The sequence below is a fragment of the Aethalodelphis obliquidens genome, unplaced genomic scaffold (genome assembly GCF_003676395.1).
Source record: "Aethalodelphis obliquidens isolate GAN/ISIS:26980383/991018 unplaced genomic scaffold, ASM367639v1 scaffold7, whole genome shotgun sequence".
Taxonomy (NCBI): Eukaryota; Metazoa; Chordata; class Mammalia; order Artiodactyla; family Delphinidae; genus Aethalodelphis; species Aethalodelphis obliquidens.
In genome coordinates, this window is record NW_020837951.1 from 13,417,917 (window position 1) to 13,435,814 (window position 17,898).

The following is a 17,898-nucleotide window of genomic DNA, read 5'->3' on the forward strand; positions in this document are numbered from 1 at the left end:
AGATTAATTCAGATTAATTCACAAGTTTGAAAAAAAAGAACTCTGCTCTAGCCATTCAGTGACATGGATTCGGGCACAAGTTGAATGACTTTGGGTAAGAGAGTTACCCTCTCTGAGACTTTACTTGAAAATGGGATAAGACAATGGTACCTAACTCACAGAATTATAAAAATAATCCCTGCACTGTCTCCTTAACAAGAGTATTTTTTTTTTTTTTTTTTTTTTTTTTTTGCGGTACGCGGGCCTCTCACTGTCGTGGCCTCTCCCGTTGCGGAGCACAGGCTCCGGACGCGCAGGCTCAGCGGCCATGGCCCACGGGCCCAGCCGCTCATGTGGGATGAGGGATCCCATGTGGGCATGTGGGATCCCATGTGGGCATGTGGGATCCTCCCGGACCGGGGCACGAACCCGTGTCCACTGCATCGGCAGGCGGACTCTCAACCACTGCGCCACCAGGGAAGCCCAACAAGAGTATTTTGAGGCTCAAATGAAATGAAAGATGGGAAAATGCTAAGAGGTCAACTTTTAGCTACCATGGAACCATGCAAAACCAGGACTGCCTATATTTAATTACCATAGAGAATACTAGCTTATGTCTGAATTTGATGTTTTGTCAAAGAACCAAAGACATTAGAAGAAGTCCCATTTTAAAAAAAACTTAGATTTTAATTTTTTGCTTCAACAAATCCAAAAAATTTTTAAATATTCTTGCTACTTTGAATAACTTACCGATGATATCTTGTTGCCTTTCAGATTGAGGACTCGCAAACATTTTAACTTCTTCCCTAACCATACTGGAATATGTTCAATTTCATTTCCCGCAAGGTTTAGCTTTTGCAGATTATGCATATTTTCTATACCTTCAATTTTGCTGGAAACCAAAGGGTAAAATCAAACTTAGTAATAAGTACAATGATAGTGCCCCTCCATTGTATTTTAAGAATAAACAGGCTTGGTTTTATGTGGAGTTACTTTCCATAATTATAATTTATAAATGAGAATTTAAAAAGAGTGGCTAAAAACAAATTTACCAGAACAGCTCTGGTAAACTCTTCATTACTCTCTGTGCCCAGGAATCCTACCTATCTTACTATCAGACTTTAAGATCCCACAACACAGAAGAGTCTGTCTGTAGCATTCTCACTAACCACTGTGAAGACTACTAGTGGACAGCAAGGGGAGAGCTAGAAAGTTCAACAGCACACACTGTGCTATGTGCTACAGCCCTGCATAAGAACAAGATGTCCTTAACTATTACCTTAAATCATCACCAAAAGATTAGCTATGCCAGCAGGATATGGCTGCCACTTTGAGCTGGTGGACCCCCAGAATGATACTGTATTTATGAACAAAAATATTTTAATCAGAATATTTAAATTAATAAAACATTATCACCCATATTGATGAATTTTCATTGATGAAATACTTTCCCAAGTTGATTCCAATTTAATTCCTTGGTCAATTCTCTATAGTGGGCAAATATTTCCAAGCTTCTTTATTTTCAGTTTTATTTTGCTGAAATTATTTTCATCAGGATCAATTTTTTTAAACACACTTTACATTAAGGATTTGATTCATTAATCACTTTTTTTCCCATTTCATTTTTGCCATATTAGAGGTTCTGCTACTGTTAGTTGTTTTGTTCTCTGGCCATTATATATACCAAGTCTTATGTGGAGGGAAAATACATAGATATAAAGATATTCAACATTTGATAATTGTATCATTTTGCCTATAACAAGTTTCCTATGTGCATTTTTAGCAACTGCCAGTTTTATTATGTTTATTTCTCAGAGTAATATATATTATGAAGTGGAAACAAGATAGTGTGTATTTATTACAGCAATGAGCAAAGAACATTAGGATAAATACATAGGCTCAAAACAGGTTGAAATATCTTTAGGATCAAAATGACAGGGTTAAAACATTCTGCTTCATGCCACCTTTTTTAATGAAATAAGGCAGTTAATCAGACTACATCTAGGAAAACTTCCTGTCAAAAATGGAATTAAGATAAAATTTGGTACTCAAAAAATGTATCTCCTTCTTTGTTAATGACACATTATTCTGTACTTTAGTAATGCCAAAATATGGCAGCTATCATATGTGAAGGGCTAGACTACAAATGAATAAGAATCAAAGTGCCTGATCTTTCAAAGGATTCTTTCAGTAACACAGCAGCATTAATCTACCTCTTTAACAAAGATGACGACCCTGCAGTGCCACCCAAAGAAGTATTTACTTACCAGATTTTGTTATATGATAAGTTGAGCTCACGTAATTTCAACAGCTTGTCTACCTTCTCAATCTTCCCTATTAGATTATGGCTGAGATTCAGTATTTCAAGTTTAACACATTTTTCCAAATTTTCGATATACTAATTGGAAACAAATGAATAAATACTTTATATAACAGATGCCTCGACATAAGCACGACATATAAGCATGTGCTGATCAGTCACCGGAGACTAAGCCTTTACTGCTTCCCCGGAAAATCCTCCGGTGTGGCTCTCCTTGGCCAGGAGTGGCCACTCTCTCCAGGTCGCCAAACTCTCCTTGCCCCTCAGCGGACAACACTTCCTACGCACTAAGAAACTGAAGACTATCCAATGAGAATTTCCCCATCAATCCTTTTCTCCACGTCGTCTTTTCTATGCCTCTCCCTTTCTCCCCTCTTCAAAGTTCAACTAGGTACTTATGCTCTTGCATAACCTTACCCATCTCTTCTCCTTGTGTTCCTGTATCTCCAATCTCTTTCTCTCTCCTGGATCTTCCCCTCAAGTTTAAAAACAGTCACTTTTCAACAGATATTCATTTCCCACTCACTACATGTCAGATGTGGCACCGGGCAATGGCGGTATACTGGTGAACCAGACAATTTCCCTGCTGCAGAAGCCTATGTTCAACATGCTCAGTCTCCTCTATATAATACAAATCACCTCACTCCCAACTTGCTTCCTACCAAGCTTTCATTTTATCACTCTTATTTGCCACCATGTTCTCATAAAAGTTGTGAATATTTGCTCACTCTGAGGCCTTCCATTCACTATTATTCTATTGGCAAGGCAATATATCTTCCACCCTTACTATGTATTCGAAAAGTTCTCTCCAAGATCACCATTCATTCATCCATTGCAACAAATATTTATCAAACATGGATTGATTATGTGTCAGGAGCTGTTCTAGGTACTGGAAATATGGAAAAACAGTGGTGAATAAGGAAAACAAGGTTCTTGATTTCATTCACAGGGAAAGCCAATAAACAAATAAAGAAACAAAATTTTTAGGCACTGAAGCATACTAACAAGAAAATAAAGGTAACGTGATGTGACAGAGTGCAAGGCACCAAGAGGGCAGATTTTGTCTGCTATGTTCACTACTACAGTACTAGTGCCTGGCACATGGTAGGTGCTAAATAAATATCTATTGAGTGAAAGAATGAGAGGGAGTGACTGAGGAGAAGGTGGCTAACTGCAATTGGGTTGGTAAGAGAAGGCTTCACAGAGAGAGGAAGTGCATGGAGTTGAGACCCTAATAATAAGCCAGTTGTGTGAACATCTGGGGACAGAGAATACCAGGCAGAGAAAAAAATGCAAAGACCCTAAAAGAATGAACCTGGTTGGTTTGAGAAATAGAAGGAAGGGCTTTTTAAACTGCCAGATCAAATAACTTCTTCCAAGTTTTCATCCTATTTGCTGATTCGGTGACATTTTATAGCATATCCTTTCTGCCTGACGTTCTCTCAACTTTGGCCCCCGTTCATCATACTCTTGGATCTTCTATTCCAACAGCCCCTTCGGACTTTTTCACTGGATCTGTCTCTCCCACGTGCTCACTCTCTTTCTCTGATTCCCTCTCACTATTTCTCCTCTTAATCCTAGGCATTCTTCACACTAAGCTCTAAATTCCCAGAGATCAGAAACTAAGCTTATTGACTTCTGTATCTATTCCCACAGCCTAACATAATGCCTGGCATATAATAACCACACAGTAAAGATTTACTAACTTGATATTTCATTTTCACACCCTTTAAACTCCAGGATGTCTCCTTTTTTCCTTTTTAATTACACAAGACATAAATATATTCTAATAAAAATTTCAAACAAAACATAAAAAGCTCTCTTCATCAGGTCTGCAGGCCCCCATAAAAAATCTCACTGCTCAAAAGTAACCATTGTTAAGAGGCTGGTGTATATACATATACATATACATATGTATACATATAGGCCTTTCTATTCATTTACATCTATATATACATAGATAGAAAAACAATTTTAAAAAATATATTTTGAGACCTTGCTATACAAAATATTTTAGAATTTGTTTGTTGCATTTAAATGTACTGGAACATTTCCCCACATTAATACATAGAGTTCTGGGGTTTTGGGGTTTTGTTCTTGTCTTTTAAGAAGCTTGATAGTATTTCATGGTATATTGCACCATAATTTTTTTAAGCAATCCCCTATTGACAGACATTTGGTTATTTCCAATTTTTCCATCTTAAATAATGCTTAATAAACATGACTATTCAGACAATTTTGGATACGTGCGCAAATATTAATAGATATCAAGGAGTAGAACTGCTGTGTTGGTGAGTATAAACTCAGTAAGTATAAACTCGATTGCTGGATCAAACAAATACATTTGAAATTTTGATAAATACTATCAAACTGTTTTCCTAAAATGCTGTACTAATCTATACATCCACTAAGACCATATGAGAATACCCATTTCTCACACCTTTCTGAACACTGAAATAATCTTTTTAATTATTGTCCATCAGACATACAAGATGGAAAATGGCATCAAACTATTGTTCTATTTCACATCTCTTTGACACGAATGAAATTGAACATATTTTCATGTTAACATTAGCCATTTATAATATTTTTGTGAACAAACTGTTCATATCCTTTGCACATTTTCCATTTAGCTGTCTCTTTCTACTGAACTGTAGGTGCTCTATATATTATGTGGATATTGTTACATATGCTGGAAACACTATCTGCCAGCTTGTTGTTTTGCTTTAACTTTTTAAAAGATATCGTTGATTAAACACAACTTTTTAAGTTTTTTAAGTAAGCTAAATCTGTCAATATTTTTCTTTGTGGTATCAGGGTTGGTGTTTGCTTAGAAAGGCCTTCCCAACTCTAAGATTTAAAAATATATTCTCCTATATTCTTTCCTAATAATTTTATAGCACTTTTGTTGGTTGATTTTTGTTTCATTTTCATTAAGATTTTCAATCTTCTGGAATTAATTTTTGTGACTAATGTAGTAGGCATCTACGTTTATATTATTTCCAATTAAAAAATTAAGTTGTCTATTACAATGTGCTCATGTTGTATAGTTTATGAATAAAGTAGTGAACAGTCTAGAGCAGGGATCCGCAAACTTCTGTAAAAGGCCAAATAGTAAATATTTTTGGCTTTGTGAGACAGTCTCTTTGACAGCCGCTTACCTCTGCCATTGTAGTGCAAAAACAGCCACAGACAATATGTAAACAAAGGAGTGTAGCTCTGCTCCAATAAAACTTTATTAACAAAAATAGGCAGTAGGCCCAATGTGGCCTACAGGCTGTAGTTTGCGGACTCATTCTAGAGAGAATCAATAATGTGTAGAATAATAGGAGCTTATGAATTTGAAGATGTCACACTTCTGATGGAGAACTTTCACTAGAAACGATAAAAGATCTGCAACAAATTCGGTGACATTAGGGTGCTGTAAATCTAATATACTCTTTTAAAAAAAATTTTAAAGCACATAAAAATTAAAAACAATGTGTGTATTCAGAAATGTTGGTAACCTACCCTAAATTTCTTGCCACCATCTTTAGAAAGTGAAAGGTTCAGAGATTTTACCAAGGCCAAATTGTCCTGTTTAGTAAGTTTTTTAACCAGGGCCTCGGTAATATATCGAACTCCTTCATGTGAATCAGCTTCTGAAATTACACAAACAGATCATTATCAGTAGAGGAAGACATGAATACTTTGAAAAACAAATCGTCTTGATGTTATATAACAAAAAAATTTTTTAAAGCAATGCAAATGTAAAAACAGCTGGCTAGTTCTATTTGCAATGTTTTAATAATAATATTTTACTTTATGTAGCATTTCATAATAATGACAATAACAGTTATACTCTATAAATATTAATTGTGTGCAAGCTTTGTGCTGAATACTTTACATTTAAAAATATAATCTGGGGACTTCCCTGCTGGCGCAGTGGTTAAGAATCTGCCTGCCAATGTAGGGAACACAGGTTTGAGCCCTGGTCTGGGAAGATCCCACATGCTGCAGAGCAACTAAGCCCGTGCGCCACTACTGAGCCTGTGCTCTAGAGCCCGCGCTCCACAGCTACTGAGCCCGCGTGCTGCAACTACTGAAGCCCGCGCGCTGCAACTACTGAAGCCCGCGCGCCTAGAGCCCATGCTCTGCAACAAGAGAAGCCACCGCAATGAGAAGCCCGCGCACCGCAACGAAGAGTAGCCCCCGCTCCCCGCAACTAGAGAAAGCCTGCGCGCAGCAATGAAGACCCAACGCAGCCAAAAATAAAATTAATTAATTTAAAAATTTTAATTTGTACAACAAACTTTTGGGATAGAAATTACTGTTCCCCTTTATAAAAGAAATTATAATAATTTATTCAAGATCTTGCAGCTAGAAATGTGCAAATCTAGGACTTGAACCTAGGCAGATGAATCTAAAATTTATATTTTTAATTATATGCAGCACTGAGGTTTTTAGCAGTATTTTAATGTTAGCTATTTTTAAAAATATATATATTGGCATTATTTAGTTGTTTGTTTTTTAAAATTCTAATCTGAAGTTCAAAAACACTGGAATTCTTAAAAATCCTCTTGTGGTGCTCCAAGGACAATGGTGCTTCAAGGACAAAGAATGACCCTCCTTCAAAAAGTTTCAGCGTTATACCCACTACCGACTCTTTTTGCGGTACGCGGGCCTCTCACTGCCGTGGCCTCCCCCGTCGCGGAGCACAGGACTCGCGGAGCACAGGACGCGCAGACTCAGCGGCCACGGCTCATGGGCCCAGCTGCTCCGCGGCATGTGGGACCCTCCCGGACCGGGGCACGAACCCATGTCCCCTGCATCAGCAGGGGGACTCTCCACCACTGCGCCACCAGGGAAGCCCCCGCTACCGACTCTTAATCGCCTTCCCTACCATGTTGCCATGGTTACGAAATTCCTGAGCCCACCTGGGCAACGCCCGCCTGGGCTACCGGGCCTGTCCCGAATAAGGAAAGGCATCTGCCCTTTCCCACTCCCACCCTATAGAAGGAAGGTATATGTGCCTCGACCAATCAGTAAATGAAATTTTCACCTCGGACCATTCCTTTGTTTTCTGGCTATAAAAGCTAATCAATAGCACATGTTTGGGCCCGACTCTCCCAGACTACTAGGAAGTCGGCCCGCTGTTCTGGCAGCAACCCTTCCCTCTAATAAATTCTATCTTCTTTACATTCTGCCTTGAGTCTGGAAATTCTTTTCCAACCCACGTTCAGATGAAACCTCTTTTCCTATTTCTTTTTTATGGTAGGAAACTCAAATTTGTTGCTCTTTTAAATACAGAGGATCATAACACAGTTTATAGAGATAAAGTACTAACTTAATGGATAGCACACCCTATCTTAAGACCTTCCTGGATATTGCAGTCACAGCTTGTTAAAGCCATGTTAGTATAGCACAGGGAACTCTACTCAGTACTCTGTAATGGCCTATATGGGAAAAGAATCTAAAAAAGAGTGGATATATGTATATGAATAACTGATTCATTTTGCTGTACACATGAAACTAACACAACATTGTAAATCAACTATACTCCAATTTAAAAAAATATTTTTAAAAAAGCTATGTTAAATTCTGCAAAACCATCCAAAAAAAAGAGAAAATTGCCTCTTGGTTCTTTCTTTATGAATCAAAGATAATTAATCCTGGGTTCAGATCCAGGCTGTGGGCCAAAGTTTCCCGATGATTACTCATAATAAGTTAATATTACATTTATTTTGGTTCAAAATAAAATAATTTTTAAAATTTGGGCCATTCTAGGAAAGAACATATTCTAAAATATTAATCAAATTAGAAATAACAGGGCTTCCCTGGTGGCGCATTGGTTGTGAGTCCGCCTGCCAATGCAGGGGACACGGGTTCGTGCCCCGGTCCAGGAGGATCCCACATGCCGTGGAGCGACTGGGCCCGTGAGTCATGGCTGCTGAGCCTGCGCGTCCGGAGCCTGTGCTCCGCAACGGGAGAGGCCACAGCAGTGAGAGGCCCGCGTACCACAAAAAAAAAAAAAAAAAAAAAAAAATTAGAAATAACAATGTACCAACGGGCAGCAAGGGTACAGTCAACTCAAGGCTGATAATGTTTATTAATAAACACTGGTCAATATTCATGTCAACAGAGTTTGATGACTGTGATTTCATGACTTAGCAAAGAAATCACATAGTTTTCTTTCACACTTAATCACATTATAGATTCCCAGACTAACAGAATGCTTTTAAGAAAAAATAAAAACCTTGGTGGAAGAGGGAAGAGATATGGGAACATATGTATATGTATAACTGATTCACTTTTTTATAAAGCAGAAACTAACATAATGTATATAAATGTCAAACCACTATGTTGTACACCTGAAACCAATACTGTACTATACTTCAATTACAAAAAGAAAAATAAAAACTCTGCTATATACTAATTAAAAAAAAAAAAACCTTGGTGGAACATTTATATGTCCCTTATGTGGAAATTAGTCCATTCACAGATTGCTAATAAGCAAGATGCTAATAAGCAGACTGGAATAGCCCAGGGGTGGATAGCATTTTTATACTGAATTAAGGCACTCCATTCTGAAGTGAACAGATATGCCCTCCCCCCAGCCAAGGATTATGGTAAATTTGGCATATGAGCTTTAAGGCACTCTCCCAACACAGGAAATAAAGCTTCCTCTTTCAGGAAACTCCCTTCTCCTACCGCTTTTAGACATCTTCACCCTCACCCAGAAGCCTCCATCCCCCCACTGTCCCTACACAATTTCTGTCAATAAAAAACAATGGTTCAAGTTAGTAGTTGGATATATGTTACATTTGGACCAAAAATGTAAGTTGAATATTTTCCATCTGTACTTAAGAGTATTTGGTGAAATTCTTAGATTAAAAGCAATACCTTGATGGTCTTGGTAGTCCAAAAGCATAGGGTTTTCACCTATAATCTCAACTTGCTCATACCACTGTCTTCCAGAATGAAAAGGTAGAGTCTCGGATCCACTTAAAGGTGAAAGTGACCTAGATCTCATATTGGATGTAACAGATGATGGACTAGGAGAGTGAGATGATGGTGGCGTCTTTGCTTTGGAAATTTTTTGCTGAGGACCTTTCTTCATTGCAAGAATAAAGCCAGGTATCCATCAAAACCTGTAAGAGTTTCCAGTATATTTAACAAGGTTAATTTTTAGAGCTATCAAAACTATTTATTTCTAGAATTTTCAAGACTACAGAAGTTATAGATGCTAGAACCCAAACTACTCCAAGCTGATGGGAGCAGACACTATTTCAGACATTGCTGATTACTTTACCAGAGGGAAGAGACCTCTAGAGGGTCTGTACTGACACATACTCCAGCCAGAAGGCTTACCTGTCATGACAGTTCTCAATTTATTGGACCAAACTTGTCACAATGTCTCTTCTACCCATAAGGGGTCCTAGATGGAAGGAAGGTGGAAATACTTGGCAACCAGCAGTATTTCATACTGATGAGCAGTCTCTCCTTCCTGAAACAGTTTCTTCCTTCGGCTTCTGGGACGTCATCCTCTCCTATCCTTCCGTCTCCCTGGCCACTCCTTGGCCTCCTTTGCTGGCCAAGGCTCTCCTATTCAATCTTTAAATGTCAGAGCTCCTCAAGTCTCTTCTGGTCTTCCTAATCTTAATTTAGACAATCTAATGAACACCCATGGTTCCCAATGCCACCTGTATACTAATATTTATATTTTCAATCCAACCTTTCTCCGAGTTCCAGACCCCTATTCCCAACTGCTACCTGACATCTCATTGGCATCCTGAATCAACATGTCCAAATTGAATTTATCATTTCTCTCATTCCTCCCTCATTTTCCTCCCACCCTGTTCCTCCTCCAGTGTTCCCTAACTATGAACAATGCTCTTGGGAATAAGACAGAAACCTGGGAGTCATTCTTGATGCTTCCCTTTCCCTTTTTCCCATAACCAAACAATCACCAAGTTTTGTCAATTCTACCTCCTAAATATCTCTCAAAATAGTCCATTCTTTCCATCTCCACTGTCATCTACTCTAATCCATGCCCTCATCAAACTACTAATAATAGCTTCTAACTGATCTGTCTACAAGCTCTCTTGCCTTCCTCCTCCATCACTACATTGCAGCCAGACTGATCTATTTTAAAAGTTAATCTGTCTGTAATAAATGAAATATTTACCATGACCTATGAGGTCCCCCATAATACAGCCTTGTCTCTAGCCTCACATCTGTCACTGGTTCCCTCAACTCTGTGGCTCCAGCCACACGGACCTCTACATCTAATTTCTTGTGCTATAAATGCTTGCCCTCAGTCTTGTCTTTTCGTTTTTTAAAACTCTTCAGAAATTCTCTCCATATAATCTGGATATTAACCCTAATCAGATATATGATTTACAAAAATTTTCTCCCATTCTGTGGTTTCCTTTTTACTCTGTGATATTGTCTTTTGATGCTCATTTAAAACTTTTTAAGAAGTCCTATTTGTCTATGTTTTCTTTTGTTGCCTGTGCCTTTGGTGTCATATCCAGGAAATCACTGCCAAATCCAATGCCATGAAGCTGTTGCCCTATGCTTTCTTCTAAGAGATTTATAATTGTAGCTCTTACATTTAGGTCTTTGATCCATTTTGAGTTAATTTTTGTATATGGTGTTAGGTAAAGGTCCAAATTCATTCTTTTGCATGTGGATATCCAGTTTTCCCAGCATGATTTTTGAAGACTTCCCTTTCCCCATTGAATGATCTTGGTACCCTTGTCAAAAATCATTTGACCAAATTCCTTTACTTTTTATGTAAGAAAATTAAGGCCCAGAATGGTAAATGACTTGGTCAGACACAATGCTAGCTGGCATTAGTTCTCCTCTCAAATTAATTTGTAAGTCAAATCACATAATTAATCCAGTAGAATATAAGTTCCATGAAAGTAGGGATATTGTTCACTGATGTATTCCAGGCCTAGGACAGAGCCGAAAAGATAGTAGATAATTACTACTTATGGAATGAATTATTCATAAAGAACCTGGAACCAATAAAATGCTATTTAGTACTTCAGCCATAGGATATCTTCATGAGTAGTATTAGTTCTCAATACCAAGAGCCCTAACTTACAAGTTATGTTTATGAAAAAAAGATTTTCATGTTATACAATTGCTCTTATAAGTACATTGCATAAACTATAAATTTGACAAACTTTTAGACCAAAAAATCTTATAAGAAGCATAGGTCTTGAACAAGGCTGCATTAACAATGATTCTACTTTTGCTCAATATCCACAATCTCCCCTACTCTCACTACTTAAAATGTGAAGATAAAACACAAATTCTTTTTTAGAAAAGTAGTTTGCAATCCAAAGTTTTTGGATAGCTCCAATCTTAATGCCAGGGACTCCCCTGGTGGTCCAGTGGTTAAGACTCCGTGCTTCCACTGCAGGGGCCGCAGGTTTGATCTCTGATTGGGAAACTAAGATCTCACATGTTGTGTACAGCATGGCCAAAAAAAAAGAAATAATAATAATAAATCGTAGCTTTAAAAAAAAACTTATTTTATTTTTTTTTTGTGGCTGTGCCGCACAGCGTGGCAGCGTGTGGATCTTAGTTCCCCAACCAGGGATCGAACCCGCGCCCGCTGCATTGGAAGCATGGAGTCTTAACCACTGGACCACCACGGAAGTCTAAAAAAAAACCTTAATGCCATATAAGTTGGTATTAGAAAGAGATATTATAGTGATTTGATGTGTGAACATCTTCATGTATAATAAATACACCTTCACAGGTATGTACATGGGTATTATTATACAGGCAGGGATTTTAAAGAAACTTATTTTTTAAATGCTTAGAACACATACAATATATGTAAAGGAGAGCTGCCATTAATATATCGAATCAATTAACCAACATTTAACAGATGTTAATACCTTTCAATGACTAGTCATTCTAGGAATGCTGATCTTGCCCAAAACATTTCTGGAATTCCTCTTTGGGTCCTGCTTTCAGAATTAATTTATAAGTCTCACAAGAAAACTAGATCTATCACTTCAACTACATTTTGTTTTTATTTTCCCAGTTTGATTATTAACTTTATCATGTGCCAAATATTGTGATAAGCTCTTGTATGTATCATCACATTAGAAGGATTAAACACAACTCTATGAAATAGGTGTTATTATCTCCCATTTTAAAGATTAAGAGGTTAAATAATTTGTTCAAAGTCCCATAACTAATTGGTTAAGCCAAGACTTGAATCCTGATCTGATTCCAAAGCCCCTGACTTCATTACCATGTCATACTGCTGACTGAGTTTTCTGGAGGCCAGATCATGTTTGATTCATTTTGTAGGGCCTAGGATAGTGCCTTAGACAAAACAGATCATAAACAAGTGCCACTAAACAACCTTGATTAATGGACGACATACACTATAAAAACTATTCCTGAAGGAAAAACAGAAAATTTAATATAGTAATAGCATCACGGAACTCATGATCTAGCTTCTTAAGGTGACTAGTTTGAAGGTAACAAAAACCTGCGAAATTTTAAAAAAGTGGCTATTATTTCACAGGTATACAGTACAACATAGCCAACTACCTTGTTCCAACAGTCTAGGTCACTTTAAACTGCAGATCTATGTCTTTACTTTCTCTTTCATTTTTTCATGTCATATCATCCACATGGGTCAGAAAATCTTTCCCTCAATTCACATAACTGCTATTTATGCCATAGCCACATGGTTTTGGGTCTTAATTTCAGAAGCGTGGTAAACAATTTTTGTCTCACCATTCTGCCAAGGCAAAAAGTCTCTTAGTAATACTCCTCATTCTGTGTTAAGTTGCACTGGTGCTCTCTTTCTAAATAATAATATACTCAAGCTTGAGAAGAGCTAAGAGGCATGTGCTTTAATAGTATAATTTTATTCATTGCTAAATTAAATATAGTTTTCATAAAGGCAAGAGATTTAAAAGATAAAAGAGGAGAGGCACAGGGCCCAGTTCCCACTTGTATATGTCTTTCTCTATCCCATAGCATGATAGAAAATTATAAAATTAGAATGATAGTATGCTACATGTTACAGAGATATGGCTTATATATTTTTTTAGTTTCTTGGTTTAAAAAATGCACATCCTATATTTTTATGCAATGCAATTATTTTGTATCCTGCACCTTAGTCTTATCTCTAAATTCTTAAAATATTGAACCATGCTGAATGCCTCTCAGAACATCCTAATAACCAAGACTCTTTGGGCCTCACTAGAATATCATGCAGTCCTTTGTTACCTCACCTGATTAGAAAAACTCTGCCTTACTCATTTATAGAGTTAAAGAAATATATTAGAATGGATTCCAGAAATTGAAATCAACTCTTTCCTTTAATGAATTGTAACCTGAAAGATTAAATGATGGTTCCAAAGTCACAGTGCATTGCCAGACCCCCCTCCCTTGGTTGCCATAGCTCCTGTAAAGCCTGGACGTAGGATCTCATAGAACAGCTAACTCAGTGAAATGAGGTTAGGGATTTACTGTGCTTGAGAAAGGCTGGCATTATTTCAGAGACTATCACCTGGGGGTAGTAACACCTTGAACCACAATTTAAAGAGACAGATATGGCTGTTGTTTGACCTAGGCTGTAGTTTGCAATAATATAAACAAAGACTAAGCAATAGAAAAGAGAAGATAGAGCTGAGACATAGGGCTAGAGTGTGTGAAGGGCAGGATAAAGAGAAAACAAAACAAGCAAAACAAGTCCAGAGCTGGAGACACACTTTGAAGGCCCAGAAGGTAGTCTGCTGAGTAAGGAAAGCTGTTGGATGATGTTATCATCAGAATCATATGACCGGGCATCCAGTCATTCTCAGACTCAGATACTTGCCTTGATCTAACAATCCCCTCCGTCACAGCTTAGTAGAGACCACACCTCCACCTCAATCCAGCCTTTCCTAACATTCCTAACTTTCCACCTTCTTCTCTGATCTTTTCCAATGAGGCAGACCTCAATAATCCTCAAACCTTCCTTCTCTCTTTCCAGCCACTCCAATATGCAAATATCCATCCCCATTTCTTGACCTCCGTATCTTCTCCACTGCATCCCTTAGCCCTTTAATCACATCTCAGTACTTTCCCTACAATTCGACTTCATCCCATACCCTCACCCATTTAAACACTATTACTCTCTAACTAGTCCTTTCAAATATCCTGACTCCTATTCCTCTCCAATGGCAATTCTCCATCCTGTGCTCGTCAACCTCTGCCTCCCGTCCTTCATCCTATCCTGATTGCCAAGTTCTCCCACAAATTCTGTTCCAATTCCCTAACACTGTATTAGTTTCCTCCATTTCTCTATAGTTGTTTCCAGTACCCTGACTCAACACTTCTATATCCATCTTGATTTCCCAAACTGCTCATCACAGCAAATATTCTAACATCCTAATCCATTCCAATACTCTGACTTCTAATTAACCCCTCTTCAAACAAAATAATCAAACTTCCACCCATTCCTCTTCATCTCAACCCAACTGCCTATCTACTTGCCTTTCCCTTCCAACACCCTGACATCTGTGTCCTTCTGCATCCTATTAACATCCTGAACTCTCCTCTCACATCTCTCTCCATTCTACTCAGGTACCCAAAAAACCAAGCTCCCCATCCCTTTCCAGTATTTTATTTATTCAGCCATCCAATTTTATTTGGCAACTTTTATGCACCAAGAACTGTGTTAGGCTCTAAGAATACAGGGCTGAGAAGGCAGGGTTTCTACACTCAAAACGCACAACAGGATTAGGTCTCTGCACCAAATAGCATCCTTTACAACACCTTACAATTAGAATTAAATGATTATTTGTGAAACGACTTGTTTCTCCTTCTAGAGTTTATGCTACAAGACAGTAGGGACTCTATTTGTTTATTGTTTGGTGCACAATAAATATTTGTTGAATGAGTGAAGAAAGGACTGTGCTAAGCACTCTAAAGACATTACCAAATTTAAGTTCTCGCAGATGGTGTGTAAGGTCAAAATTATTAACCTCATTGATAAGCGACAGGGTATCATTAAGAATTAAGAGCTTGGATTCTGGAACTAAGCAACCTGAGTTCAAATGTTAATTTTCCACTTTCTGTGTGACATAAGGCAAATTATTTAACCTCTCTGATCCACAGTTTCATCACTTTTGAAATGGGGATGAAAACCTCACACAAGTTATTTTAAATTCTAAATCAGTTAACGTAAAGGACTAAAGGACTCAGAACTGAATCTGGCACACAGCGTACACTCGAAAGTAATTAGCGATTATTTTTTACAAACAAGAAAACATTTGCTCGGGAAGGTTAAGGACCACGCCCAAATCGCAGAGCCGGTAACACAGGTGGCCGAATCAAGAGGTGAAGCCAAGTTTTGACTTCAAAATGCACCTGTCCCTTAACGGTTATACAACAAAGTATTTGCTCTTCCCCTCCTTCAAATATTTCTTCCCAATATCCTAACTCTCATTATTCTCCATGTACTGTATTCCGCCCGATCCCAGGACGCCCGTCAGGATACCCAAACCATCCTGTACCCGTCATTCCCCGCATACACCTGGCACACCTCCTCCCTCCTCCGCTCGGTGGCGGGACCCCATCTTCCTCCGCGCCGCACCCCACCCCTGACCTCCTCATTTCCCATCCAAACCTCCCTCCATCCTCCTCCTCCCCACGCCCGTTCCGGGCCCTCCCCTCCTTCCCATCCAATCCCAATTCCCCGGCACACGCCCCCGCCCCGAATCCATCCCACGCTCGGTTCAGGCCTTCCCGCTTTCGCCCCTCACCCCACCGCTCCGTCTGGATGCCGGAGAACGGCCTCCACCAGGGCCACTCACCACGGAGGAGCCGGGCCGAGCGAGCTCGCGGGCCGACGCCGGGCGGAGAGGCGCTGGTCGCTCCCTTCAGGCGCTCAGCGGTGCGGCGGCCATTTTGTTGTGTTGTGCCGGTTGCCGAGGGGCAGTGCGTGCGGCGTGGGCGGGGCCTGCTGCGGTCGAGCCCCTCCCCGGAGCATGGGGGCGGGGCCGGGCTTCCCGCCGCCTAGGACGCCAGGGCCGCGGGCGCGCAAAGGCGCGCGGGAGTCGGCGGGAGGGGAGGTTCCCTGTAGCAGCTGGCTAGAGGCCTAGCGCTTTTCTCTGAAGCGGAGCGGCCGACTCACGACCAGGCTTCGACTCGCTCCGTGGGGGCTGGGCCTGAGGACGACCTAAGGGACCGATGTGGCGCTGTCGCCAAGCTCCTGAACTTCCAATGCCGGCCGTCTGGGCTTGAACTAGTGTGCCTTGCCCCACGCTCCTTCTCAAGGCCCATTTCTGAGGCGAGTTCTCTGCTTCAGGGGCCAGACGTGGATAAACCGCTCAGGGAACGCAGCTTGGGCTGCAGCTGCACCCGAGGTTAAGGGAGTGAGAGCAGCCTGGGAGTCCTGGCGGAGACTAGTGCTCTGGTTGTGAGAGGGAAGCCAAAGCCAGAAGCGGTTGAAGAAACTTCGGTTGGCGCTTGCCTGGAAGGGCTGCATTTCACCACGTATATTCAACAGATAGTTTAAGAGAATTTAGAACATACTGTGCTGGATGCCAGGGAAATACAGTGAATTCTTTTAGAAAACGTTGTCGCCGAGGACACCATTCCTCCACTCCAGCCTCCCATTTCCAAGTTGGTACCCTGGACAGTGTCACCATCAGAGGCTGCACCATCTCCAGAAATCGCCAATGCAGGCACCACCTCTCCCTTACCGTAGTTCTCCAATCTTAACAGCGTGCTTGCTCGGAAGACCCCCGTCCTAGCACAATTCACTTCATTGTGACTTCCAATCCCTTGTTCTTACCGTTTTCTCACAGTTCATGGCCCATCTGTGTAACACTATTTTAGGAATTTCCTTTGTCTGTGCCTCAGTTTCCTCATCTGTGAAATGGGATAATCCTACCTACTTCCCACAGTTATCCTGGTAGTTATAAATGTTAATGTATGTGAAAGAACTTAGAACAGTCCTAAGTTCTCTCACATGCCCTATAATATGTTCTCAATATGTTTTAGTTATTTTAGCATTAGGCAAAGGTTTCCCAGAAGAAGTGACGCCTCATCCTAAGTCCTGGAAGAAGCAAATAACTTAGTTCAAGGAGTATGGGAGTGGGGAAGAATTTGCTTGGCAAAGGGAACAACTTCTGCAAACCCCAGGAGGAGGGGGAAAAAAGAGCTTGGCAGTGAGCTGGAGGTTAAGCAGATCAGGATACAGCCAAAAATCTGGAGTGTAGAAGCTAAAGCAGGAAGAGGGACCTTATGAACCATATTAGGCACTTGTAATTTTTCCTGAAGGCAGAGATGGATTCAGGAATAGGAAGTTCAGGTGGCTACCAACAGGGGGCGCCATTCACACTCACATTTATGTGAATGATGCTCTCCTCTCCCCGACTATTTATGCAACACGGAAGGAGGCCCTTGGAGTTGTAGAAAAGTCAAAATTCATTAAAAGCGCCACGTTTTAAATTGAAAGGAAGATGTATCCTTTTTTAAAAAAATCTAAGTTCTGATGATATTTATTAGTTTGGAATGTGTACATTGCTGAATTTCAGTTCTATTATTTTTTGTCTTTTTGTTTTGACACTCGTTTCTTTTTC

The 17,898-nt window shown here is 39.8% G+C and overlaps 1 protein-coding gene across 8 annotated transcripts in view; it reads right to left on the reverse strand.

Annotated features, from left to right (window-relative positions):
• CNTRL (centriolin) overlaps nucleotides 1–16,233 on the reverse strand; it is an 85,551-nt gene extending 69,318 nt beyond the window's left edge. For 7 of the 8 annotated variants that reach the window (XM_027105012.1, XM_027105011.1, XM_027105013.1 and 4 more), the window contains exons 1-5: nucleotides 16,126–16,233; nucleotides 9,182–9,429; nucleotides 5,810–5,940; nucleotides 2,247–2,377; nucleotides 730–871 (exon numbers count right to left, since the gene is read on the reverse strand). In XM_027105012.1, the coding sequence (XP_026960813.1) occupies nucleotides 730–871; nucleotides 2,247–2,377; nucleotides 5,810–5,940; nucleotides 9,182–9,398 (621 nt within the window). In that variant the 5' untranslated portion in view covers nucleotides 9,399–9,429; nucleotides 16,126–16,233. Of the gene's footprint in view, nucleotides 1–729; nucleotides 872–2,246; nucleotides 2,378–5,809; nucleotides 5,941–9,181; nucleotides 9,430–16,125 lie in introns of those variants that run through there. The other variant, XM_027105016.1, reaches the window with a different exon arrangement.
• Nucleotides 16,234–17,898: the final 1,665 nt, after the last annotated feature.